The sequence below is a fragment of the Kwoniella mangroviensis genome, assembly GCF_000507465.2.
Source record: "Kwoniella mangroviensis CBS 8507 chromosome 1 map unlocalized Ctg01, whole genome shotgun sequence".
Lineage (NCBI taxonomy): Eukaryota > Fungi > Basidiomycota > Tremellomycetes > Tremellales > Cryptococcaceae > Kwoniella > Kwoniella mangrovensis.
This window is the reverse complement of record NW_027062533.1, coordinates 9715653-9741394: the sequence shown is the minus strand read 5'-3', so window position 1 is coordinate 9741394 and position 25742 is coordinate 9715653. Positions and strand designations below refer to the sequence as shown.

The window sequence follows — 25742 nt, the reverse complement described above, 5'->3', positions numbered from 1 at the left end:
CTTGTGTATAGTCACATTCTAGATTTTTCAACTGGCAGCGGCTGCATTTGGGCGCCGCACCGTCGCACCTGCACTTCCGCGACCTACAAGCGGCGCATGCCTGAGAGATGTTTCGTCGAGGCGTGTCCATGAATGGTATATTAGCGAAGGTGAGATATTCAAACTCGACAGGATAATGAGAAGTAGGAGAGAAAGCGGGGTCATTGCTGGTCTGATTAGGGAATTTCCCACCTCTCATTCGCGGGTGAGGAATGCAGCACCCTCGGCGGGTCGTGCTATGTGGAGGGCGGGAATAACATGAATACCATCGGAAATCGGATCTCCGCAGATGTGATCGAGTGCGAGTTTGATACAGCTCTTCAACTCATCGAGATATATTGTATTAAAATTCGAATGATGGTCAGACTGATAGCTTATCCCAATTTTAGAAATCCGTTTGTTTGTCCAGAATGTCGCTTGAAGAGCCGTCATCTCCCGCAGAGCCGCCACCACTGGAATATGAGCCTCTAGGGAATACAGCACAACACACGGATCCCGCCATCGACCCCTCACTGCAAGTCAGACCATGCCGTATAGAGGGGGAATCAAAGCACCAAATGAGAGATGAGACCTTGACGCCGGACACAAAGCTAGCATATGAAACGTCTCATCGACTGAAAATGGTGCTACTTGCCATCTTCTCACTGGGCTTGTTCATGGATAGTAAGTGGTATATCTTGTCTTTTCGAGAGGAATTTAGTTAACATGCATCTGCAAATACAAGTCATCGGGTTTTCGGTTTTTTTTATCTTGGTTGGACCTACGGCTACAGATCTAGGTATACCTCTATCAGAACAGACTTGGGTTATCGTAAGCCCATCCAAAACGTAAAACAATACCGTTTGAGCTGATCTTGTTTCAAGACATCGTATGGCGTAACGTTCGCTGCGTTTTTACTCTTCTGGGGTCGTGTGTCAGATTTGTATTCGCCTAAACCAGTTTTTGTTTTTGGTTTCGTCGGACTTGGATTCACCAACCTTGTCATATCATTTCTGATGGAACCCTATTCTTTCTACATTATACGGGCTGTTAGCGGTATTTGTGGGGCATGTCTCATACCTTCATCGTATCGATTGATTGTTGCCCTGTTCAGAAAGGACGAACTCAGCTTTGCGTTCTCTGTATACGGTATCAGCGGAGCAATAGCAAATGCTGCGGGATTGATCTTGGGAGGAGCGGTTCTGATGATCCCAGGTCATGGGCAGATGATCGGTTGGCGCTGGCATTTTCGCATAATTGCAGCTTTGATGTAAGTCGCCTTTACGAATGATCATGCGGAGAAGTTTTTTGACCAAGCTCCCTCCAGCCTTCCGGCTGCTTTACTCGCTTGGTATCTCATACCGAATGCAGCAGGATCGGCATCAAGCGTACATTCCAAGTGGAAGCGAATGGACCTGGTTGGCGTTTTGCTGTAAGTACTCACCAACGGATTCACGACCCGACGAATTGATGATCTAACACACTATTCGATAGGATACTAGCGGCCACCTTGCTGTTGATTCTCGGTCTCACCCTTGGGGCTTCCCATGGTTTCGATCGTCCTGCATTCTACGTACCAACAGTCATCGCCTGCCTGCTATACCCCGTTTTCATCTTTTGGGAGAGAAGGAGACCGGCTGCATACGCCTTGATCCCCTCGCATACTTGGAAATACCAGAACTTTTCTCTTTGGATCGTGATGGCTCTCCTAAATTATGCATGGTGGGCGATGGAGTATGTCCCTCATGCCGAGACGTATATACAGGTTCACGGCGAGGAGCCTATTATTGCAGCGTTGAGGGTTCTGCCTCAAGGGCTTACGTCTTTTGCGTCAAGTTTTTTTTTGGTGTCAGTCCCAGAGCGACAAGCTTCAGCATTAGGCCTCTAAGCTGACGAAATTGAAGTTTATAGTATGTTCCCGAAATTTTCGTTACGCGCACGGATTCCGGTCTCCATTGGATTAATCGGCGGAATTGTCGCGTATGCGTTGTTCATCCTTGGCGGTGCACGAACAGGCCGTTATTACTGGGGTCTTACATTTCCTGGTTCTATCATCGGTGCTACTGCCATGAACATTGTCTTCAATTGTACCAAGTGGGTGACGATTCCACGCCTAGATCATCCTCGAGTCCAAGCTGACGCTGTGCTCCCCATCCTTGAATAGTGTTGGTGCGATAACGGCTGTACCTTCGTCCGAAGCAGGGGTGGCGGGAGCTATCACTCAAACTGCCATGCAAGTGGGTTCCATAATCGGTTTATCTGTGCAAGCGGGACTTTTGACCGTGTTTCCTGATGCCTACCACGACATCAGGAACACCAGAATCTCTTGGTACTTCGTTGTAGGGTGGATTGCGGTTTGGCTACTCATGTTCATGATTTTCTTCCGGCGGCCCAAGCACCAAGTGACTGGTGGCGTGGCATTTCATTGAATAAAAGTAAGGCTCTTCTGTACAATATGGCGAAGAGACAAGTACGGAGAATTTGCCATCGTATGCATTTTTCAGCATCTCTTCGGCGATCATGATCTCAGCTCTGACCAAAATATTCCTCGACCAGCCCGTCTTGAGGGGACGTGCGGCCCCATTTTCATGCCCCGATGCGAACCCAAACCTTACAGATCCATAACTAGCTGCAAATGATTTCAGAGAATAAATTCATGGTACATCACTGGAGCAAAGTTCATTGTGCGTCGAGGACTCGCCCTCACGGACAATGCAATAAAACAAATGTGGGAGACATGCACTGTTGCCAAGAGGAAAACCAGCATCGGATTGGGATGCCTTCATCTAAGAAGGTCATTAGCTCAGATCCATCAATGTCACACTCTCGGATAAATAGCAGCTCGTTAAAGTCAGGCATTCTGAATTGGACCATGGAGGTGTGATGTTAAGTCTTCGAGCTCATCCCTATGCTTCCCACGTTATTGACAAGCGGCATTCGTTTGCATCGCATGTCTAGCGAAACTTTGAGAGCTCAATCTGGCACTTGCCATGTTGTCGCTTCCTGACAACTCTCTCTCGACTCGGGAGAACTCATCTTATTGTCGCATCAAACTGATCTGCGACGAGTCAGCGTTAATGGGGGCGAAAATCGAAGCCACTCGCTCATCTATCCAGATATTTGACATTCGTTCCACTTCCGCTGGCGCCGACTCTGGTCCCACCCCACCAAGCATGAACACTGAAGCGCCGCCGAATGTAGTCTCAATCTGGAGGAAGAATCAGGAGAAAGAAGTACGCGCTTGGTGATACTCTATATCTGTCTCACTTACTCGAGGTCACAGGAGGGTCGTCAATGCCTTGCAGCGGGTGATAGCGCTGAGGTCAGCGCAGTCTCGACACCTCGCTAATAGAATCTAGCCTCCATTCACCAAAAGACTTGCCATCTTCCAAGCCAACATCAGCGGCACCTTGCAAGACCACCTTGATCAAATAGAGGTTCAGAGAGAGACGGAATGGTCACAAAGATGGGGGTTGGAATCTACACACCACCGCCACGGGTACGGGGCCTGTGATGATCTGTGTGCATAGTATTCCATACCATTTCAAAGGGCAACTTGCCATGGGCAAGTCCGATATCATGACTTCATGGACCCTCACTCGAAGCGATGAAATTTAGCTTACCATGTCCGCACATGGAAGCCACGATATCCTTCATATTGGACCTCCTGGTGTTCACAATATGCACCACAATGACTATCGTCGGAGCGGTCGATGTATGCGTTGGCGATTAGACACTGGTTTTACGATCAGACTGAAGCACCTTGGTCACCCACTCATGACCTTAAAATCGCAATTATCTTGATACGGATGATCGAGCGCGGTAACCCGAGGACCGTAATGAGTTAGTAGTAAATTACCATCACTGAATCAAGCTAACCGTTTTTTGGTGTCATCCCCTCAAGCCTCTGTTGTCAACCTGGAAGTTTGGTATTGGGTATACATCTTCCTCGGTGCTTGTATCGGGGATATGCTCGACAGCCAACCACTGCATGTACCATCTCAACATTGGCGATGTATCATTGCTGACTCGTTACTAACTCAAATCGCTCGTAGCTCCGATTCCTCCAGAACGCTTACGAATGCTTCCTCTACTATCAACGACTAGTGTGATTACTTCGCTTCGTGCTGTGCCCCATGCCATATTCCGACCAATGCAGTTTCAGTTGTTCATCTCAGCCTACATCGCTTTACATTATTTCGTTTTGTCGGCATCGCCAGTTTATGAAATGGGTTGATTACAAATATACAACGTATGGGTAATGGTCATATCAAGGGTCAAGCCTTGTATGCTTGTGCACGTGTGGGTGGTTGAGCTGTCAAGAAAAGGAATTATGGGGTTCGAATTGCTTTATTGCAGTGGTTCTCGACTATTTCGTGACAGATGCGGTCGGTAAGACAACCAACAGTACTGAAAGTGGAAATGTAAGTCCAGCTCACCTAGAAGACAACTTATTCAGAGATATGTACACGTCCGTACCGTATCCATCCATTGAAATCAACCGTAAATCACCGCCAAAGAATCTTGCGTACTGAGTAAAGTACGCCACGAAAATTAGATAAGTCAGTCTCGTGGCTGTCACAGAGCAGGAAACGGCAGATAAGAAACGTCAGAACTAAACCTCACCAATCTGGACAGTGGTAATCCGTAACCGAATCCAGCCATGGGCGCTTTGAAATCTGAACTCTCGATATTCGCTTCCAAACCTTCGTCGCTCATGGTGGTGTATAGGTAACTGAGGATAGCGAATTGCAAAAAATTCATCAGTCTCATTCCTCGTGTTGGTTGCACCAAGAACCGCCGAAAAAACATAGCACTTACGTCCAAATCATCGGTATAGCACTCCTGGGTATACCACCACCCTCATCCGAGATCTTGATCGTTATGTCCTCACTTCCTTCCACAACAACAACCTTGATAGGTGGGAAAATATCTTCGTTATCCACTCCGTATCTCTCCACCACAGCTCTAAGCGAGTTCTTCAGTAGTTCAAACAGGATGTGGGATAAGTGTCCGGGAACATAGGCGAAGGTGAGGTCTTTAGGACAGAGAAGTTGGATGGGAGGACCGCGGAAGAGGGAGTAATGTTCTTCGCAGACGTATCGGGCATTCTCTGAATTATTGGGAAATCAATATTAGCATTCAGCTTCCCCAGGCCCAAGGTCAGAACTCACCAATAGCTTCGTGACATATATCATGCACGTTCTAAAAGCAATATATACCAGATCAGCTTCGTTTGCACCGTCGTGGACGAAATGATAGGCTCACAGCTCTTGTACAGATGATTCCTACATAGTCAGGATGCGGCTGTAAGGTGTTCAAAGCGACATCTACAACAGCGATATTTTCGATCATCAGCTCTGATGACTGAGCTCTACAGGATGGTCACTCAATTCGGCGGTGGTTCCACTCACGCTGGCCTATCAAGAACCGTATACCTATCCTACTCATGTAGAATCTATCCAACCATTCCTGTATATTCTGACCTATCCTACCATGTCCCTGACGCTTCTTCCACTCCAAGACACCTTGAGCAACAGTCGTTACCGTGGGATCATGTCTCTTCTTTATATTTTGTAGGAGGCTGATGAATCGATCGTTGTAGTCGTGTACTTCAGGTGGGTAGACTACGTTGGAGGGAGGTGGGGAGAAGTACCTGGAGATGTCAATTAAAGAGAGAGTCAGGATCTTTTATGCATTAAAGGGATCCGATTGACGACTGTAAACTTTGTACTTCTGACAAAGCCAAAGAACAGGTGTATAGTACTCACCTCCTTTCTATCGGTATTCTCAGTCTCGTTCCAGGCAACGCCATAGCTGCTCCCACAGGTACACCATTCCCGTTCCCATACCCATTATAATTGCCTGAACCTGTGACTAAGTTGGATCCCACAGGTCCTTCGTGCATAAGAGGGTCGAGCGATGGATTGGGAGTAGCAGATGGGAACTGTGTGGGCCTGGTAGTAGCTCAAAGGTGTAAGCACAGGTCTTGGGTATGTGCAGACCAGTCGTATCGATTGGTTTCAGGTGTGAGATGAGAGACACCTACTGTGACGGCTGCATTCTCAGTATTTCTTCTATCTCACGCTTCAATCTTGGTCTTGGGAATGTCACCAACTCCTGCAGGTCGTACCACCACGAGATCAGCATAATGTTCAATCATTTACTCGGTAGACTATTCGAACCCACCTCGAAACTCTGGGCATACCACTCTTTCACCTTGTTTATGCTTGGCATCTTGCTTAATCCATCGGGTAGACTTTCCAGCTCGACTACACGATGTGATAGACGTATAGGTAGCTCCTCAGACAAGAACTGCGAGGCTTTTAGGAGTGTCCCCTGAGTGGGATGCTGTCCGAACAGCACCATCTGCTGAAGGGAGACTGAGCAGAGATATATGCCGTCAGCGGTTACTACTTGATATGCTGAGTATGATCATACACACCACCCGTCTGAGGGAAGGAGGCAAAGTGATGTATCTTGTCCCATAACGCAGCTGAAATCTTGAACCTTGACATGGCAGGATATAGGGTGAGATGATTCGGGAACTTGCGGAAGCTGAATCGAAGAGGAGGGTGGGGTCGTCACCCCACAGTTTTGTATGATGATTTTGATGCTGCTGCTGCTGCTCCTGATAAGGGTGTGGGTGATGTCGATGGCGTATGAATGGATGGTGAGAGGGTATATAAAATTGAGAATGAGAATGAGACGTGGTGTAGACTTGGTATGAGAACGAGAAATAAAAGGATGTATGTCATCGTCTCTTGATATTTTTTTTTGTAATCGAGTCGTAATTGCGATTAGATCCGGTTACGGCAATACCGGATTTAACCATTAGCGGGATCAAATCCTTTCCTAATTCGGCAATCTCATTAACCGTGAGCTGCACTCACCGCAGTGTATATCCGTGTTATTCCTGTAAAGTACATCAGTGCATCCATCCTCGGCCCTCCGATCCAGCATCACGAAGACAGTCCATGAACACCATTTGCATATCAATCACCAGCATACCTACTCGATACTATATGGTGAAGCCGATTAAGAACAAACTTGACGAAAACTATCACTATTTCTATATGATGAAAACTATATATCACTGACAACCCAATCATCTCTGCTATGGTCACCCCTTTCAGCATCGTATTCCGGACTGCCTCTTCTGCCCCATGACCACATTATGCTAACCTCATCATAACCTTACAGTCCCTCCAGTTGACCATCCTCTCTTTTAACCATGGTAGCCTTTGAAAGAGCGGCCTTGGGTGGCCATTTAGCATCGAACACCGCGTCAAGCTCTTCCAAGGTTCTTCCTCTGGTCTCGACACCGAAAGTGAACCACATAACAGCTGTTGCACATGTCGCTCCATCAATACAATTCCTTATCGACATACGCCATATGACTTGAACTCACCATAGAACAAGTTCAAAGCTACGAATACCAAGTAGTACTTATAACCGATTGAATCCAAGGCGATGGCGGTGACAAAGGTGTTGTACAGATTCGCGCAGTTGGACATGATGACATGCTGAATAGACCCAGACAACACATTAGCGTGATGTGCTATATACGAGTCGATTCCCCGGAAAATCTACTCACCACACCCATACCCTTAGCTCTGGTATGATTAGCCAATACCTCCGCACAATACGTAGCGGTCAACGGAGTATAGATGAAACTGTATGCGCAACCGAATAGGAAGATGAAAGCTACACCGCCATTGCTGAATGCCGAACTGACATGCTCTTTACCAAGATCGAATTGACTTGAGAATCCAGTGACCGCCGCGAAAAGGCAAGAGAGAACGATGGAACCGATCCAAAGTTTGGTTCGTCGACCGATCATGTCGTTGGTGGCTGACCCGGCGACGGCTCCGGTACAGGAGACGATCGAGTTGGCGAATGTGAGTAGGAGTCGTCGGTCGGTTGAGGTGATTCCGAGTTTGGTGTACATCGAGGGGAGGTAGTAGGTCAGAACACTGTTGGTGGGAAGCAATATATGAGTATAGTGTAAAGGCAGGCGAACAAGAAAAGCCAGGCTCACCTGTTACCAGACAATTGCGCGAAGAAGGACATGAAAGCGTTCATCAACATCCTCCATCTTTGGTTTCGAGTGTTGACGCTGTTGTCCAAGAGTCATGCTGCATCAGCGCCAGCTCATGTGTCAATAGAGGGCAGAAGCAAACTCACAGATCGTAATAATTCCAAACACTCTGAGCTTTCTTGACCTGGATACCCTCCTCAAACTCTCTAATCTCCAACTGTACGAGGGGATGATTGACATCGCCACCACCATGGTACTTTGCCAATATAGCCTGGGCCCTCTCTTTCTTTCCTCGAGCGGTCAACCATCTAGGTGATTCGGGGATGAAGAAACAACCGATCAGGATACAGAAAGGGGGGAAGAGCTGCAGTCCTAGAGGTAATCTAAAGGCGAGCTCTCCAGAGGCCTTGTTGGAGGCGTATGCTACACCTGTGGAGAGAATGGAACCGGTGTAGAAGACTATAACGGAAAATCAGCCTCAGCCTTCTGGTCCCGTACATTATATTATATATATATATATATATCGTTCTGCATTATACACTCAATAGAGGGAGTCGGGAACAACGACTCACAGGTATTGTAGAATCCGACAATCCTGGCTCTCCATTGAGGAGGAGCCAATTCCAAAGCATAAGTAGGTGCCGAAGAAGTACCAATGGAAATACCAAAACCTAACATGAATCGTCCACCGAGGAGGTATGAGTCATTCTTGGCGGCAGTCAGAACGATGGCCGCTGCTCCGATGATGATGGAACCGACACCCATTCCTGCACGTCGTCCCAAATGATCACAGATTGGACCGGTGAACAGCGATCCTATCATGTTACCAACTGTGTAGATCATGAAGATGCTAAGGTGATTCAAGGATCAGCTTGGATGCTCTGTTGAAGGATCCAAAAACAAAAACACTCACATTCCGGTGGATTTACCAGTCTCAACGTGATGGAAGTACTTCTTGTACTGGTCCATGGCATTGATAGAACTGAAGATGGACTATGGATATCACCCGACAATACAATATCAGTTTTGTGCTCTGTGTATGAGTTGTGACAGAGCAGACAGACACACTCACCCCATCAAAACCACTCGCGGTAGCATTCAAAGCAGCGACCAAGAGGATCGCGTAGAGTTGGAGACTCGTCTTGGACCATGGACTTAGAGGAGCAGCGGTTACGGTCTCGTAGAAATTTGAATCACCTTGAACACCTTTGATGTCAGCCGAATCGAGGTTCTTCTCAGCGTGTTTCTCGGTTTCAGAGATGATCGAGGTCGTTTGACCCAGTGTGTTGTCGTTGATATTTGACATATCGCCTTGATATTGAATGTGATCGTGACTTTGATGAAAAAGAGCAGAGACTTTACGACCAATAAAATATCAGGTATATATATATACTCATCTCTTCCAAGATATATAGATCTTATCTACAATCTAAGCTATTCTATTCTTACGATCAGACAAACATTTTCCCCCACTTTCCTCCACTTTCAGATGAGCTTGACCGGACGATCGACCGATAGTCCATATCAAGCTTATGATAGACGGTTAATTACTGAGGTAGATCCAAGAGGGAGCAGAAAGGGAAAAGGACGAGGGAGAGGGGGATGTCAAAGTGGGGTATAGAAAATTGCCTTCGGTCGTCTCCGTTTGACACAAGTATAGTTCGGACCGGAATGGCCAGTGGGTAAGTGGATAGTGGACAGGGGAAAGGGAGAAGTCAAGTGAACTGGGAGGTTACACCCATGAAGGATAAGCGCGGGCTAATGCAATGTACGAAAACAGGCCTTCATTATTGCCTTTACAGGTATCTCACGAGTCAGATGATAAGTATACTGGCAACCAAGCCCATATGGGCAATCCTTTCACATTCGGGGTTACAGAACAGTAAGAAATTGAAAAAGATGAATACGAAACAGAGTCGTCCTTATCTCCCCCCCTGCTTTGGTTTATTAAGGGATCACCCACTCTGCCCCACTTTTGTGTTTTGCACAACTGCAAACCGATCGGTTTCCCGAAAGAGCAGCAGTTGGACGGAAGTGTATCAGAATGAGTCCGCTCTTGGCAAACATGTCAGGGATCAAATATAGGCGTAGAGGGCCCCTTCTGTAAATCCGAATCTGTTCCTTATCTTCTCCCTTTGGCTTTGGCTGATGAAAGATTTCTTTGGTAAGGTCATAGGAGCAGTAATGTAGATAAGGTCAGATATACGATACCCGACTTCCCCACTTGACTTCCTATGCTGTCCGCTGTCCGAACGAGAGTGGGGGAGAATGAATGGATGTCTTTGTTTTGGAACCATCATTTTGCATTGTTTCTTCAATGAAAACACATAAAACATCTGGAAAAAGCAGAACCCAGCTCAGCAAGAAAGTCTTCAACACCGAGTCAAACGGTCTTTCATCGTCCCGATTAGGAAACGCCATTCGAAAACATGACCAAACCTCAATTCCTGATCGATCTCGAAAGAGACGGCTACGTCGTCGTGCCCAATGTCATCTCCAAGGAGCAATGCAAAGAGTTCCAGCAGAAAGCATGGGAGTGGCTTGAGAGCTTCCCATATGGATTCAAGAGGGATGACAAGTCCACTTGGACGAACGAGCATCTACCTTACAGCACAACGTGAGCTATGCTTCCGCTACTTTATGAAACTTGACACTGATGTTCGGTGCATATGAATAGAGGCGGACTGTACAATAGATATAGTGTGAACCACGAAGATTTCGTATGGAAGATCCGAACGTGAGTTGACCTTCTGGTACAGCATTGATCAGGCGGGCGTAGCTGATATTGATGGGTCCGACTAGCGAACCAGCTATCATCAAGATATTCGAACAAATATGGGGTACCGAAGATCTCATCGCTTCGTTCGACGGAATGAACGCTTCCTTACCTATCAACCCAAAAACAGGAAGAAAGGATATCAGTACTACTAAGGCTTGGCCTCGTGAGTACACCCACATAACCTACACATACTCTACCTGCTATAACATGTAGTCTCCTAGAACTGACCAATGAACTCAATCACTCTCTCTTAGATATTGACCAGAACCCCCGTACCGTCCAAAACTTTGAGCTTTACCAAGGGATTGCCAATCTCTCCCCTAACGGACCCGAAGACGGCGGTCTCTGTGTGTTGAAGGGTTCTCATAAGTTACATCAAGAATATTTCGATCATATAGGTGGATTCAAGCTCGATCAGGACGCTGGTGTCAAAGAGAACGGGTACAACTACAAGATTGATGAGATGGATTGGTTCGAGGGTATAGGATGCGAAGAAGTCAAAGTCTGTGCAGGAGAAGGAGATCTGATACGTGAGTCCTTTTTGATCGCATCAACCTATGTTTTTCATGCAATTGGCAACCAGCGTGGATCATAACGTGCTGACGCTTCGCTTTGCAGTATGGGACTCGAGAACTATCCACTGGAACGCTAGTCCGACAGGCGAGCAAACTCGATTTGTGACATACGTCTGCTATTGCCCAAAAACCTTGATGTCGTCTGAAGAACTCGCTGTGAAAGCTCAGATTTTCAAGGACAGGAAGGGTACAACTCATTTCCCTGTGAGGAATGTGCATGTACTTAATAGTCGTGTCCTCAATGACTGACTCATTATACATTTCTTGACATCGCTAGTACATGAACCGTGTCCCAGCAGAGAGACCAGGTTATTATAATGCTTTACCTCGTCGACCTGATGGACAGCTCGATCCCGCGAACCGAACTAGACCCATGAATGAGCCTGAAGAGACGCCGTTGATGCGCAAGCTCGCTGGTGTTGTAGTGTAGTCTGCTTGCGCTGCTAGTTGGAGACTGAATCAATCAAAATGCATGAATTATGTTCAAGATCACAAGGATCAGTATAGTATATGTATTTATATGCACTTTAGCAGAGCAGTCCAATATTTATACTTCAAGAGCCGACCTAGTTGATCGATACAAGTTTGACATCGAACTTGAGGGTGGAGCTATAAGAGACAGATAGGATGTCAGTCATGTTGGGACAGTGATACCTGAACACAGAGACGGCTCACTTCTTAGGGATACCAGGGAGTTTCTGACTGCCGTAAGCGAGTTGAGGGGGGATCTGAAAGGGTGCTGGACATCAGCAGCAGTCATAAGATAGAATACGCGGATGAGACAGCTCACGGTCAATCTCCTCTCGCCGCCTACAGCCATACCAGCCAAACCTTCATCCCAACCTCTGATCACTTCACCTTTACCGAGAACAAATGTGAACGGTTTACCGGAAGTGTTGGCGTCAAATTGCTTTCCAGTGGTCAATTTACCAATGTATCTATCGAGGGAAAAATGGACAATCAGGTCAGGTGGTGATATCGAGACAGATAACAAGTGTAAGGTGGCTCACCTCATACCTAATCGTTTACCGGTCTTGGCTACAGGTCCATCACCCACTTTGACATCTTCGATGATAAGACCGGAAGGGAGTATCTTCTATAAGTACGAGTATGAATCGTCAGTAAAGCAAACACCAGCAAAGTAGACACGAGAAAGGGGTAAAATCAGAACAAGCGAAAAAGCGATGCATCTAAATTATCTATTAATGTTGTAAGGATTACTATGTATATGATATTCCCGTTGGGAAAGAACATTCCAAGGGTGGGTAAAGATCTTATTTCCTCACCTTCGAAGGCTTCTTCTCCTCCTTCTTCTCAACGGCGGGAGCGGCACCCTCTACCTTGGCTTTCTTGGCCAACTTCTTCTTTTGGTTCTTGCTCAAAACTTCGCCGTCAGCAGCAGCGGCGGGAGCAGCTTTGGCAGGAGAGTCGATGTCATCAGCTTTTCGCTTTTGAGCAGGTTTGCTCTCGGCGGCAGGAGCTTCGGCCTTCTTGGGTTTGGCTTCAGCAGCGGGAAGGGCTTTCTTGGCGGGTTTTTCAACAGGGATTTCAGTAATTTTACTACTTGCCCGATGATCAGCATTGCTATAAGGTTAGGTGTAGCCTTGTGGACTCACGCAACAGCCTCTTCCTCGTCAGTGTCGAGTTCGATATCATCATCTGATCCGTAGATGTCAGAGTAATCATCATCGCCGGAGAATTCAGAGTCGGATTCGTCGTCGGAAGAGATTCCTGGGAATTGATCAATGTAGTTACCGAGAAGGTGAACGGCGCTGAAAATAGGGGACATGATGAGCTCAAGTATAAGCAGGAAGAGAAGAGGGTTATATAACTTACTTTTCACCGGTAGTCTCGAAGATCACAACATCACCCTCAACGAAAGTAAGGTTGACGGTAGCTTGTTCAATCTGACGTAGGCAAAAAATCAATCGTCAGCTTGAGATTCCTGGTGATAGAATGAAGGATGGAGGAACAAATCACTCGTCCAGCGGTAAGAGAAGTGATGACATTGGTCTCCTCGATCTCGCCATCCAAATCAGAGTCATCAACGCTGTAATCTTCATCTTCGGAGTCCTCATCTTCATCCATCTCAGCATCTACCTCTCCCTTCTTGACACCATCGGCTTTCTTAGCAGCTTTAGGTTTCTCCTCCTCTTCTTCATCATCTTCCTCTTCATCATCTTCCTCGTCATCAAGCTCCTCATCGTCGAATTCAGAGTCGTACTCGTCAGAGTCGAACTCGGAATCAGATTCCAAAGCGGAAGAAGGGATGGGGTTGTGGGTGACTTTGACTACTGATCGTCCGTCCTTGGATACGAGCTCTTCACCGAGGGCTACGTTGGTGATTTGGAAATCTCTTCGGACGAAGAGGGGGTATCGCTCTCCGGGAAGGAGGGTGAGGGACTAGCGGAAGGATGGAAATGCGTGGTGGTCAGCTAACGAAGGCCTCTGGGGAAGAATCTCATCTTACCCAAAGGTTCATCTTGACGGCCATTGAGGTAAAGTTTTAGTTTGATCTGTTGATCTTTTGGGTATAAACTCTAAGATACAAGAAATGAGGGTCTTGTTGTATAAGAGTATAAGGAAGAAAGAGCAGAGATGAAGGATGAAATGTTTCTCAACGTGTGTTCAACTTTTTTATTTTATTTTGAATTTTGAATTTTCAACTTTTCAGAAGGAGAGCTGCCACGTGGGTGGGTGGCGAGACCTCCAAGACACGTGCTTCAACGGTGATATACGGCGATTCGCTGAATGTGGCACATCATTCCCAGTTGCAGCTGTGGATGACGTCCTGAGCGATGATGGTGACAACGGATATCATGGTAACACGCTCTCTTGACACTGTTGCAACCACACATCCGACCATAAGCTCATCAGTCTTGCCCTGTACTCTCCTCAACCCCGTCACCCAAAATGGTAAGCATTCTATCCTTTGATCACCCGTTCACGCCCTGCTAAAGGCCGTCCCCCTAGTCCAACACCCTCCGTCCCTACCTCAACGCCGTCCGAGCGACACTCACCGCTGCTCTCACTCTCGAGAACTTCTCTTCTCAAGTGGTGGAAAGACACAACAAGCCAGAGGTGGAAGTACGAACATCACCCGAGGTGTTGCTGAAACCATTGATCGTGTCGAGGAACGAGTCAGAGAGGGTGTTGATTGAGCCTTCGGTGAACTCGATCAGGTTGAGTATATCCATCAAACAGGCGGATGAGATTGAGAAGATATTGTGTCACAAGTTTACGAGATTCATGATGATGAGAGCGGAAGGATTTGTGATTCTCAGAAGGAAACCTTTACCTGTGAGTGGATCGCATCCTCTTTTACCTGATTGATTTTCTATCTATTATCTTTTATCTGTTTCATTCCTTACCACCCATACCTCAACTTTCCACCTGGTATAACACTCAATCCCTGCCAGTACCTTGTTTGACTTTGTCATCACTGACTCGAGCTGATCATGGCTTGGCTCACAGGGCTACGACATCTCATTCCTCATCACCAACTTCCACTCCGAATCAATGTTGAAACACAAACTGGTAGATTTCATTATCCAATTCATGGAAGATGTAGATAAGGAAATCTCAGAGATGAAGTTGTCTCTAAATGCCAGAGCGAGAATTGTAGCGGAGAGTTATTTGTCTACGGTGAGTTTGGGATGTATCGTCGTCTGGTCGAATCATGCTGATATTGTCTCCGCATCCAGTTCGCATAAACAACTTAGAGCTCGAATATTGTACACAACCCCAAAAGTCATCATGTAATTGTATGAATATGAAGATATAACGATCAATCCGTACTTCCGTATCAACTCGTATATATTCCGCTCTGACATCGGATAATACATTATGATATGATGGAGCAGTATCGCAGTAGTGAAATACTGATCTGCATCCAGCACATTCATTATTTTACGTCTAGTCTAGTTCAAACACGCCTATCTACCCTCTCTATCATTCCCTTGCCCAACCTCTCTATTTCGGCTAGTATCGTATCTTTATTAATCGTCACCAGAGCAGACTGACCAAGTCACCCCCAGTTAGCTCTCACCAGGACACGTCTTCGCTGACAGGGACTTACATCAGATTCGGTAGGTTTACTATTATGTCCCAAGAAAGCTTTCAATGCCCTCGCACTATCCTTTTGTGGATTCCAAATACCGGCTATTACATCTCCGCCAGAATAATCGTAGAACCACAAGATGGAATCTCCATAGATCCGGATCAAATCCTGGACAAAACTTTCAACAGGATTAAATCCTATTCTTATACCAGCTCCGTCCGAAGAAGCGGAATGGAGATTGCGGTATTTCATCTTGGATTCCCATTCTTCAGGATTGGCTTGCATGTTCTGATAGTATTTAGTCGTCGTGGAAGGTAAGAGGTGTAGCAGGAAATCGTAGTGATCTAAAGGAGTGATGAAGAGTGACTAATCAATGGATTATCAGCTTACATACTTTGATTTGCTTTGCACTTTCGACGTAGAATATAATATGAGAAAATGGACGACTCACTTTTACATCCAATCCACCATCTATCGTACCAGTCTTGATAGCTGTCAAAGTAGCTTTCGCCAACTGCGATATCCTAGATGCAATCACCTTATTCACCCCCTTGGTCCACCTTAATCCACTCTCATCTTCTTCGGTATACACAACCCATCCGTGCTGGTGACTGTTTGTACTGGAATTATCTTTACTCCTTAATATTGCAAAGGACTTGATCGCTTCTTGTCTCTTCTCGATGTGGAATTTGATCCTTCCGCCTGCATCCGTTGCAGCGGTGTTCTTCACAGAGAAGATAGGCACGAAAAGCGGATCGTTCTTCCAATCCCATTCGGCCAAAAGACACATCGCTCTTACAAATCCATTTGTAGCTGATCTAGGTCTTTGAAGTGAGTTGGTATCGAGATACAGTTTAGCCATGATCAACTCTACCACTTCTATCGAGACGTGTATACCTAAAAGCATGTGAGAAGAGAACCATTTCTTCAATAACCTCGTGGCAGTAGAATAAGAGGGGTACTTGTGATGAAGCGGTATGACAGACTGATGATGCTGGGTCTTGTGGTTGAACAATGATAGATGTTTTTCCAGAGCAGGGATGGCAAGCTTGATTGATGGTTTGGGTAATTGAGTTCCAGCCAATGCAGCCAAAGGTTTTCGATCTTCCTGAATGATCCGTTCTAACAATACACGCTCTTTCTCGTAATGAATCTTCAACCTAAATGCTATTCCTTGGTTCATCAATACTTCCATGGAAGATGAATCTTCAATTTTTGAGCTATCCCTTCTTACGCTATCAAACAGAATGTTGATTTGCGATTTCGGTAATTTAGCTTGCAGGACACGAGCCAATTTTTCGAACAAGGCCAATTTGACATTTTGGATTGCTGCTAGATCGTCGGGCCATTTAGGTGAGGATTCGAATTGAATTACCAAGTCCACCGGTGGGGTATACGTTATACATCCCGGGGCAATGGTGATTCGGTTGACATCGATAGGATGAGGTACGTATATCGACGAGTACCTCAATAGCTCCGAAGAAGGGTTAACATTCAAGATGGATAAAGGTAACTCCGTATCGAGATCTTTCAGTATCTTGTAGAGTTCCTCATAAGCTGATAGAACAGGTCGGAAACCTTGTTTCTCACTTCCATTGATGTTGATCGAATTTCTCACCGAAGCTGGGACCTGAATGATCTCTTGCCAAGTTGAATCGGAAGATAGACAATCCACATCTTCTTCGGGTATCTGGAAATGTTGACCCAGGAGATATTTGACGATTTTACCAGGTATCAACGTGGCTTCTTCAGGTCGGGTGATATCCCACACGACAGACTCAGATATGCTTCCATCCTTGAACCTTCGCAATTCAGCTTTCCTACCCCACAATTCTCTGAAAGCCTGCGCAGCAGCAGCCTGAGACGAGTCCGATGAAGGCCCTATGTCGATCACTCGGTTGGCGTGTTCGGGGTTGAATATCACGCCGATTTCCAATGTGGAAGGGGAGGCAAGAGAAGGTGAGATGTGAACGATTTGAGCTCGATCGGATAACCCCCGTCGAAGGATGTCGGCGAGTAGATAGATGGACAGGTCGATCGGGGAGGGGTAACCAGATTTCTGTTGTATATCGCCATCGAATTGAGCAGAAGATGTGTCGACTCTGTTGTGAAGGCATGAGCTATGTATCATTCCCTTCATTTAGCTAATGTATCGCGCACTGACTTGATAAACTCATCAAACACCTCTGTGCCCACTTTCCTATCCTTCAAGAAAGTCTCGCCAAATTGATCCGTATTCTCATCCTCTAGCATCGCTAGTGTTTCTCTGGCATGATGCCTCAGTATTTGTACATCGCCTCGTTCCCATCCTGCAAATATGTTGACTCGACCCGTCGGATCAACAAAAACATCGTGATCAAACGATCTGGTGAGCTCGGAATGAGCGATGGTATCTTCGGAAGAGGTGTTGATGAATATCGGGGTTTGAGTAAAGTCGGTATGAGCTAGGAGAAAGTACATCATAAAGTCATCAGCCCAGAGTGGGAGAAAGAGTCGCAGACAAAACAGAGAGAGAGACAAACCCAGAAATTCCCAAGCAGCTCTAAGCGCACCCCAATGGCCTAATCCTTTACCTACTCCCCTCACCTTCTTCACCTTCTCTCTTACACCGCCCACTCCCCCAGCTTCACCTCCATCGACAACCCAGCCCAGAAGCATACTGGCAAACCAAGCTGATGCACCTCTTTCTCTCCGTATTCCGCGTCGAGTGCACCATATCCTCCATATAGCCAAAAACGAATCGACCGTTCTTGCTGGTGAGAGAAGTTGGGATAGTCTGTGTAGATGGAGCAAGTGCGGTTTGTGAAGAGTGTCATTGATTATTGAGCTTGAGTATAGAGGGGTGGGTTGCTCAGATCGGAGGAGAGATCTGATTGGTGAAAGAGTGGATATTGGGAATACAGTTGGGAGGATCGAGGCGTGGATGCGGATATGAAGATGATGTTTTAGACCTACTTCTGATGAGGGTATCCGATAGCAGGATCAGCCACGGTATACTTGGACTGCTAGATTGGTGACAAATCGTCACGACTCACCTTTACCAGCTGAGATTCTAACTATTGGTCTTCTCGCATCGCCCATCGCGGTCTCCCAAGACACTTGTAAACCTCTCAGTGGTCCATCTTCTTTGGCTAGCTTTTGGATCGCAGCGTAAATCACAGCGAGGTAATGTGAGCGTTTATGGAAATATCTATAGTCCATCCTATCCTTAAGGCTGAACATGATCTATGTTTACACGAAAAACAATACCGTCAGCATTGATGTTGAACATGAGACGGATAGAGAAGTAATTCGACCCACCAAAGGCATGACAACCACAAGATCTATATTTCCAGCCTCGCCTTTCCCTTGCCTGTATCCACCTACCACCCCCCAGCTCCCGCCTACGATAATCTCTTCAGGCTTATCCCAGCCAAGTTGCCATTTCACTTCGGTCTTGGTTGGGTCCCACTGGGGTCCACCTACAAAAGGCACTTTCACTTCTTTACCTAGTCTCTTGACTGCTCTAGTGGGTGGTAAGGGCGGTAAAGATGGCAGAGTGAGTATTGTGGAATGGATAGTAGATAACAGAGCTTTCAGATTGGCTTGAGGGGTAAGAGGTAACAGGGTTGATTCGAGTAACGCTGAAAGTTGCAAAGAGAAGGTTGTCCCTCCTGATTGTTCGATTGCTTTGAGTGTCTCCAGCTCCTCTAGCGTAGGTGCTTTGTATAGATGTTTGCCAGAGGATATGGTCGATCGTGAAGGTCCAGCTTTGGAAGTAGATCCGTCGGCCTCATCCTCATCCTCGTCCTCGTCCTCGTCCTCATCTTCATCCTGCTCAGAGTCATCTTCATCATCGTCCGAGCCTTGTCGATCTATCATTGGGTCATCGTAGATCCCTCCATCTTCCACGATACCATTGCCTCTAGACCCTGTCTTGAGGTCTTCAAATCCTTCGTCAAGATCGGAAGAAGAAGGAGAAGGTTGTTGGACTGGCACTCGCTATAGAATAAAGACGGCAATCGTTAAACCTTTCTTCACATATCGCTTCGTCATGCAAGTGGCTAAACTCACCTTCTTAGACACCAGCTTGGAGGACGATGCCTTCCTCTTGAGTGATTTTATGCTTGACATCGTTGTGCTTGTGACAAATGGGAGAGACAAGATATAGAAGAGATAAAATGCTGGATCTCTGAAATTTTTGGAAAAACAAAAAATCATTTTCCCGTTGCCCCGCAAAAGTTCAACCCAAGGACAGAAAAAACATCCAATTTCCATCCTTGTTCGCTTGCTCTTGTAATCCTATAATCACCATAAGCACCTCAAGCATGGCATCTCTACTGCTCGGGACACCCAACTCGCTACCATCGGACCCTGGCGATCTAAAGGGTAAGAAGAAAAAGATACCAAAAGTAGCTGGGTATGTCGCTGGAGCAGCTGTAAGTGGACAGATTCTCTTCCAAGAAGATGTCGGAACCAGGTCCCAGCGAGGATGTATAACATCCCTTATCGTACTAAGAGAAGACATTCTCATGCAGTCTCATAGACATGCCCGCCCCAGGAATCAGGACCTGCTGACCCTTATACGCTATCTGCAGTTCGCCATAACAACAGGTCTGACCCTTCTCGTCATGCCCTATGTTCGACAAGCAGCCAAACAAGTCAACGCTACTCAATTCCTATCCCACCAAAGTCAAGCCATACTCAACTCACGTACAAGGATACCGAGGATAGCTCTCCCAGCGGCTACCAATGCAGTTGAGAGCAATTCGCTCAGCTCCAGCTCGTCTAGCTCAACCCATCTGACAGCTTCCTCATCATTCTCAACAATACCAACTATATCTTCAGACCCTTCCTTGATAGCAGCTAGGTCATTCAATGCTCGAGAGGAGAAATATTTTTATGGGTCTAGCTTGATACCAATGGAGGGTGAAGAAGGGTTCTCCAATGAGCCTGTATCGGGTCTATTGGGATTTCAAGCTTTGGGGATAGCTACGGCTTTTGTATTTGGAAGTGCAGGATTGGGTGCTTTCATAGTAGCTAAACTGATGGGCGTGAAAAATGTAAGTCCTCGCGACTTCGATAAAGACATTTGAGTCGAGATACTTGGGTCATCGTGCTGATCGCTTGGGTATGGATGTATAATGAATAGATGACCGAGTTCAGTACGAAGATGAGAGAAACGTTGAACCTCTCCATGCCTACTCTGGTGGAGAGTGTGAATCAACCTGGAAGGAGCATAGATGGATTCGATGGTGAAGCTATAGATCAGTGGGTAGCGACGTTGGAGAAGGAAGATGAAGAAGAGGAGCAGAGGCAGAATCAACATTAACGTCGTTTCATATATCGCAATCACGATATCACTTGTACCACAGTAAATACATTGCATATGACCTAGCATCTTCATATTCTGATCTATATCTAAGTCAATCGGCTGACTGCAAGATATGTGAGCAACCCAGCCGCTGTCACCCACTTGATACCGTTGACAACCTTTCTCCTGATTTCAGCATTTCTAGCGGACTTGTATCCTGCTTTGTCGATCGCTTCTACTTCTTCCTCGGTGAGATTGAGATCACTAGCAGCAATGAAGCTTTCAATTCGTGATTTGGTAGAAGATGCTGTGACAGGAATGACACTGGGACAGGGGAATATTAACCAAGGTTAGAGATGAATATACTGGACCAGAGAGAATTTAGTACTCACCCCTTAGATCTGGACCAAGCCAATAAGACTCTCTCTTCGGGTACATTCCTCTTCTCAGCTATATCTTTGACCACTTTCAGTACAGGAGATTTTTTATCGTCGTTCCACAATGGTGCAAGTGGTGAATAGCCCTCGATGGCTATGTTGTGCTCTTTGAGGTACTGAACCAAAGCTTCTTGTTTAGCTAAGATATCAGGGTGAAAAGGTATTTGATTGACTGATGGTTTGATATGTGCATGGGAGAGGAGCTCTTTGAGGTGCGAGATCTCAAAGCTATGTGATGGTGAATGACATGAGCGCGACGATGAGATCATCCAGCAAGGTATGTGAGGCGATGAGATGGCGCATCGAAAACGATCACTCACTTGGATACACCGATACTCTTCGCATGACCCAACTTCTTAAACTCCTCCAGATGTTTCCATGACCCAGGTATATCGCCTTTGGTGACAGCAGGGAAATGGATCAAATAAAGATCCACATAATCCACACCTAACGCCTGTAAACTATCTTGGATCGATTCTTTGGCGGTCTTCAGACCTGACCATTTGGTGGTGATCCAGATTTCATCCCGAGATAGACCAGATTGTTTGATCGCTTGACCTACCGCTGCTTCTGATCTATAGACTATACAATGGGGAATGACCTATCAGTGTGATCGGTGATGCTTGAATGTCAACAACGATTCAACCCACTCTGAGCGGTATCGATGCTATCAAATCCGGCGTGGATCGCTTCGTCCACCGTTGAGACTGTATCTCCGGAATGCCTCGATGATCCGAATGAGATACCTGGTATCTCTCGTCCGTCGTTGAGCTTGATATCTTGCCAGGGCATCGTGGGTGTCACGGTGTGAAGAGATGACAGAAAATAGGAGAGAGTGTGAGGTGTAGTATGGTATGATATGATAATGTATTTATAGTAACTTATTCTGATTCTCATCTATCGGTCATACCCGTGTGATCGTTCAATGTCGTCACCGATGCTAATGCTGACAGATGTCGACATCTCACATCTTTCCATCGTAATGGTACTGATAATCTTATGCATCTTGAGCGTGAAGACTGAGAGGTCCAGTTTGGTGGCTGTATACTGGTCACTGTATACTGAACTGACCTTGCATGGTAGACAACAGATGCGGAGAGTAACAGAGCAATAGAACAGTAGAGCGATAGAACAATAGAGCAGTAGAGCAATAGAGCAATAGAGTAATCTCGATCGATGTTTGATTTTGAACTTCTATGATGGACAGATGGATAGCAATACGAATTGGATGGCAGTGATGGGGATATCTTGGCCTGATGTGGATCGCATTGCTGACCCATGCTTCATAAAGCATGTCTAGACCATGTTATCGGGTGACCACGCAATCATTCCAAACGACCTGTTCCTCCACCCCGAAAGCTGATCGCACACCCTTAGACGGAACGGCGAGCATGAAACATCAACCGACGTGCTTGTTTGATCTTTCGATTCTGACCTCAACAAGACAACGGACAAGATGGTTGTCAAGCAGCGAAAGAAATGCCGCATCCTATTATTGGCGTTCCTTATCGAACTGGGTTCCAGCAACAGCATCGACACATGCATGGCCCTACCATCGACGTTTCATCTTTCGGCCCGTTGTTGTGTTCCTATCACATTGGATGTTCCTAACCTCGATCTATCTTTGTTCTGGTACCTTGGATGTGATGATATACATGGTGGCTTGGGAATAGTACATTGTGTATCCATGCAATCAATCAATCCACCTTTAGGTTCCACCTAGACTAACGCACGGACCTTGTATATAGTTTCGATAATGTTTCCTATTCCATAGCACTATTGACATGTATCTAAACCTTAAGGTTTTGACTTTGATTACCATGGTAACCCATTCCCAAAACAAGGGGATATAGACAATCCTTCGATCAACCTTATTGTTCAAAGCCATGGAAGACACCTTTGAGTGACATCAATCATGATTAATCGGGATCACACACTTGGATTGCATCAGAACAGGAACGAGGGTAGAGTGACCCGTACAAGAAGAGTGTAACCTATCTACATATCAATCAACCGAAAACGAAGAATGGAGCCAGGATGAAAGGATTCCATCGTTATGATGGCCGAGAATGAGCTACGAACAGTGTTGAAACACTCAACAATTCCACAGTGCCTTGTGCATGCCAAGTTTAAAGGCAAGGAAAACATCGAAGATTGAAAGGCATAATCAATCAATCCCGCTTGGATCAATTATCTGATACATATCATCTTCTTTGATGTCATATCCTTTTGTTCTCGGAATGAGTCATTTCCAGGATGGAGAGGATGAGGCCAAAAAAGGTATATATACCACTATCTCTGAACGAGACATTTTCTCTTTTCTTTTCTTCTTTCCTCATCTCAAACCGATTCTTCTCTCTTCTCGATAGCCAAATAGTCAATAGTGAATTGATTTCACCACACTATCATTATTATCTCACTTTCATTCTTTCATTACAAGCCAACTTTTGATCTTATTCACTCACTTCAACTCGTTACGTTTCTATTGCCATCTTTTTATCGAGATATAAGCTCAAGATGATGGCTAGAGTGAGTCCGTACCTCACCTTCAATCGTCTTGCGACTTATACCCAAATTGGAAGTATACTAACTTGAGCTTCGGACCGCAGACTCAAGCTTTCTCACTTTTAACTTTCCTCGTCGTTGCTTCCGTGGTCAACGCTCACGGTCACGTCTCCAGTTGGACCGTCGGTGGTGAGACCAAGCCTGGTTTCAACCCTTCCAATCCTCCCGAATATGGTGCTACTGCTGAAAGACCTACCGACAACTCTGATCAGGGTGAGTACAGTCTCACTCAATATCCTCTAGCTTTGACATTTATGCTAACTATATGAACGATAGGGTTCGCTGACTACACCAGCCCCATCGTCGCATGTGGTGGTCTCTCTGCTGGTTCAGGTTTAGAGACCTGGGATGTCAACGCCGGTGATTCCGTTACCGCCCACTGGAACACTTGGCCGGACTCCCACAAAGGTCCTGTCACCGAATACATGGCTGCCTGTCCCTCTTCAGGATGTGATGGTGTCGATGCCGCTTCTCTCCAATGGTTTAAGATCCAAGAAGATTCCTTCGACGGTACCAAATGGCCTTCAGACACTATCGTCTCGACCTTGGAGTGGACCTTCACCATTCCTTCTGATCTAGCTGCGGGGTAAGTCCGTCCATATTTCAAGGTGACAGATCTCTTGTCATGCTGACATTTTGTTCATCTTTTGAATAGTGCTTACTTGGTCCGACACGATATCATCGCTATGCACTCCACTGGTGCACCTCAAGTCTACCCGGTCTGTTTCCAAGCCAACTTGATCTCTTCCGGATCAGTCGTACCCACAGATACCGTCACCTTCCCAGAAGCCTACGACATCAACGACGAGTTCAAGACCTGGTCCCTCTACGGTGGTGATCAATCCGCTTTTGTTCCACCTGGTCCTGCTGTCTACAGCGGTGGTGGTACAGGCACTACCCCTCCTGCCACTTCAGCCGCTGCATCATCCTCCACCGCCGCTTCAACTTCTGCCGCTGCTCCGACCTCCGCTCCTGCTGAGACTTCTGCACCTGCTGAAACCTCTGCTGCGGCCTCTGCTACCGCCTCCGATCCCCCTTCTGCTCCCGTTGAGAACGAAGCTCCCGCTACCTCCGATGCCGCCATTGAACCTGCCACCTCATCCACTTCCGCTGCTGGACCATCCGACACTGAAGTTTCATCCGAGCCAGCATCTTCCACCTCTATTGCTGAGTCTTCCGCTGCTGCCTCTACCACCTCGTAAGTCTTCACTGGTCCATGCCATCTCAATACTTGTACTGATGCCCTTTACCTTTAGTGCTGCTCCTTCATCTTCTCCTACCTCCGGTACTCCCGATAACGCCGAGATGGGTGGACCGGTCCCTTCCGTCACTCAAAACGGTAATCAATACGAAACCCTTGGTGGATCTTACTTTGACGAACAATCCGCTGTCAACGCCGCTTGTATGGAACAAATGGTGAGTATCTGACAGTTCCTCATTCAAGAAGACACTGATTGCTGATATTGCTGATCAAACGTAGAACCGATGTAAGAGATGGGCTAACGGCCTCGCCAACTCTGAGGTTTCCGCTGCCTTGGCCTCATGTGATACTCAAAACACCACCTGTCAATCTTCAGGTGCTTCTGCCAAGAGGGTTATCGTTATGAGCCGATACGCCAGACGAGGACTTTACTAAGTCCCTATTTCCCTTTCGAACCGATACATCTCTTAACGATCCGCTGGTCATGATGATATACTGTGAAAAAACATTCAGATGAACCTTTTTTAATTCCAATTGATTCTATATTCCTCGACACCCCGATCCCTCTCAAACTACTATATCAACTTTGAATTTGGTGCTATAGAATCGTCGAACGTTTCTATAGTAACTATGCATACCATTTTTTGTTTACCTGACCGTTCCATTATTCACTTATTGACAAATACTGCTACTACTTCGATGATCCCTCGCATTTGCGTATTTGACTGATCTTTCAACATAACTATTTGAACCAATACCATACATAAAGGGTA

At 46.3% G+C, this 25742-nt stretch overlaps 10 protein-coding genes across 10 annotated transcripts; 5 read left to right on the top strand and 5 right to left on the bottom strand.

The window, feature by feature from the left end:
* Window positions 1-596: 596 nt before the first annotated feature.
* Window positions 597-2643, top strand: I203_103691 (uncharacterized protein; the record flags this gene model as incomplete). Its single annotated transcript, XM_019147513.1, has 8 exons — window positions 597-702; window positions 764-849; window positions 903-1288; window positions 1346-1450; window positions 1513-1866; window positions 1930-2112; window positions 2183-2362; window positions 2523-2643. The coding sequence occupies 8 exons, from the start codon at window positions 597-599 to the stop codon at window positions 2641-2643; spliced, it is 1521 nt and encodes a 506-aa protein (XP_019003178.1).
* A 1725-nt stretch (window positions 2644-4368) lies between these two features.
* I203_103690 (uncharacterized protein) lies at window positions 4369-6536 on the bottom strand (the record flags this gene model as incomplete). Its single annotated transcript, XM_019147514.2, has 11 exons — window positions 4369-4387; window positions 4458-4549; window positions 4645-4753; window positions 4840-5131; window positions 5193-5223; window positions 5287-5348; window positions 5433-5674; window positions 5790-5975; window positions 6068-6138; window positions 6208-6401; window positions 6464-6536. The coding sequence occupies 11 exons, from the start codon at window positions 6534-6536 to the stop codon at window positions 4369-4371; spliced, it is 1371 nt and encodes a 456-aa protein (XP_019003179.2).
* Window positions 6537-7215: 679 nt separating this feature from the next.
* I203_103689 (uncharacterized protein) lies at window positions 7216-9365 on the bottom strand (the record flags this gene model as incomplete). The annotated part of the gene is made up of 8 exons (XM_019147515.1): window positions 7216-7364; window positions 7430-7544; window positions 7616-7994; window positions 8060-8137; window positions 8206-8518; window positions 8632-8909; window positions 8973-9052; window positions 9132-9365. 8 exons carry the CDS (start codon window positions 9363-9365, stop codon window positions 7216-7218), a joined length of 1626 nt encoding a protein of 541 aa, XP_019003180.1.
* Window positions 9366-10488: 1123 nt separating this feature from the next.
* I203_103688 (uncharacterized protein) lies at window positions 10489-11843 on the top strand (the record flags this gene model as incomplete). Its single annotated transcript, XM_019147516.1, has 6 exons — window positions 10489-10676; window positions 10737-10796; window positions 10862-11001; window positions 11093-11368; window positions 11457-11617; window positions 11691-11843. The coding sequence occupies 6 exons, from the start codon at window positions 10489-10491 to the stop codon at window positions 11841-11843; spliced, it is 978 nt and encodes a 325-aa protein (XP_019003181.1).
* Window positions 11844-11979: 136 nt separating this feature from the next.
* I203_103687 (uncharacterized protein) lies at window positions 11980-13907 on the bottom strand (the record flags this gene model as incomplete). The annotated part of the gene is made up of 9 exons (XM_019147517.1): window positions 11980-12022; window positions 12089-12141; window positions 12204-12351; window positions 12424-12509; window positions 12700-12973; window positions 13030-13185; window positions 13250-13320; window positions 13394-13816; window positions 13884-13907. 9 exons carry the CDS (start codon window positions 13905-13907, stop codon window positions 11980-11982), a joined length of 1278 nt encoding a protein of 425 aa, XP_019003182.1.
* A 419-nt stretch (window positions 13908-14326) lies between these two features.
* Window positions 14327-15126, top strand: I203_103686 (uncharacterized protein; the record flags this gene model as incomplete). Its single annotated transcript, XM_065517376.1, has 4 exons — window positions 14327-14329; window positions 14387-14713; window positions 14888-15058; window positions 15118-15126. 4 exons carry the CDS (start codon window positions 14327-14329, stop codon window positions 15124-15126), a joined length of 510 nt encoding a protein of 169 aa, XP_065374194.1.
* Window positions 15127-15338: 212 nt separating this feature from the next.
* On the bottom strand, window positions 15339-19586 carry I203_103685 (uncharacterized protein; the record flags this gene model as incomplete). The annotated part of the gene is made up of 8 exons (XM_019147519.1): window positions 15339-15431; window positions 15492-15839; window positions 15925-17575; window positions 17638-17917; window positions 17996-18430; window positions 18509-18698; window positions 18774-19454; window positions 19527-19586. The coding sequence occupies 8 exons, from the start codon at window positions 19584-19586 to the stop codon at window positions 15339-15341; spliced, it is 3738 nt and encodes a 1245-aa protein (XP_019003184.1).
* A 194-nt stretch (window positions 19587-19780) lies between these two features.
* I203_103684 (uncharacterized protein) lies at window positions 19781-20784 on the top strand (the record flags this gene model as incomplete). Its single annotated transcript, XM_019147520.1, has 3 exons — window positions 19781-19891; window positions 20051-20515; window positions 20605-20784. 3 exons carry the CDS (start codon window positions 19781-19783, stop codon window positions 20782-20784), a joined length of 756 nt encoding a protein of 251 aa, XP_019003185.1.
* Window positions 20785-20873: 89 nt separating this feature from the next.
* Window positions 20874-21995, bottom strand: I203_103683 (uncharacterized protein; the record flags this gene model as incomplete). The annotated part of the gene is made up of 4 exons (XM_019147521.1): window positions 20874-21090; window positions 21159-21431; window positions 21524-21785; window positions 21854-21995. The coding sequence occupies 4 exons, from the start codon at window positions 21993-21995 to the stop codon at window positions 20874-20876; spliced, it is 894 nt and encodes a 297-aa protein (XP_019003186.1).
* Window positions 21996-23720: 1725 nt separating this feature from the next.
* On the top strand, window positions 23721-25404 carry I203_103682 (uncharacterized protein; the record flags this gene model as incomplete). Its single annotated transcript, XM_019147522.1, has 6 exons — window positions 23721-23732; window positions 23813-23981; window positions 24045-24354; window positions 24424-24966; window positions 25025-25184; window positions 25249-25404. The coding sequence occupies 6 exons, from the start codon at window positions 23721-23723 to the stop codon at window positions 25402-25404; spliced, it is 1350 nt and encodes a 449-aa protein (XP_019003187.1).
* Between the last annotated feature and the right edge of the window lie 338 nt (window positions 25405-25742).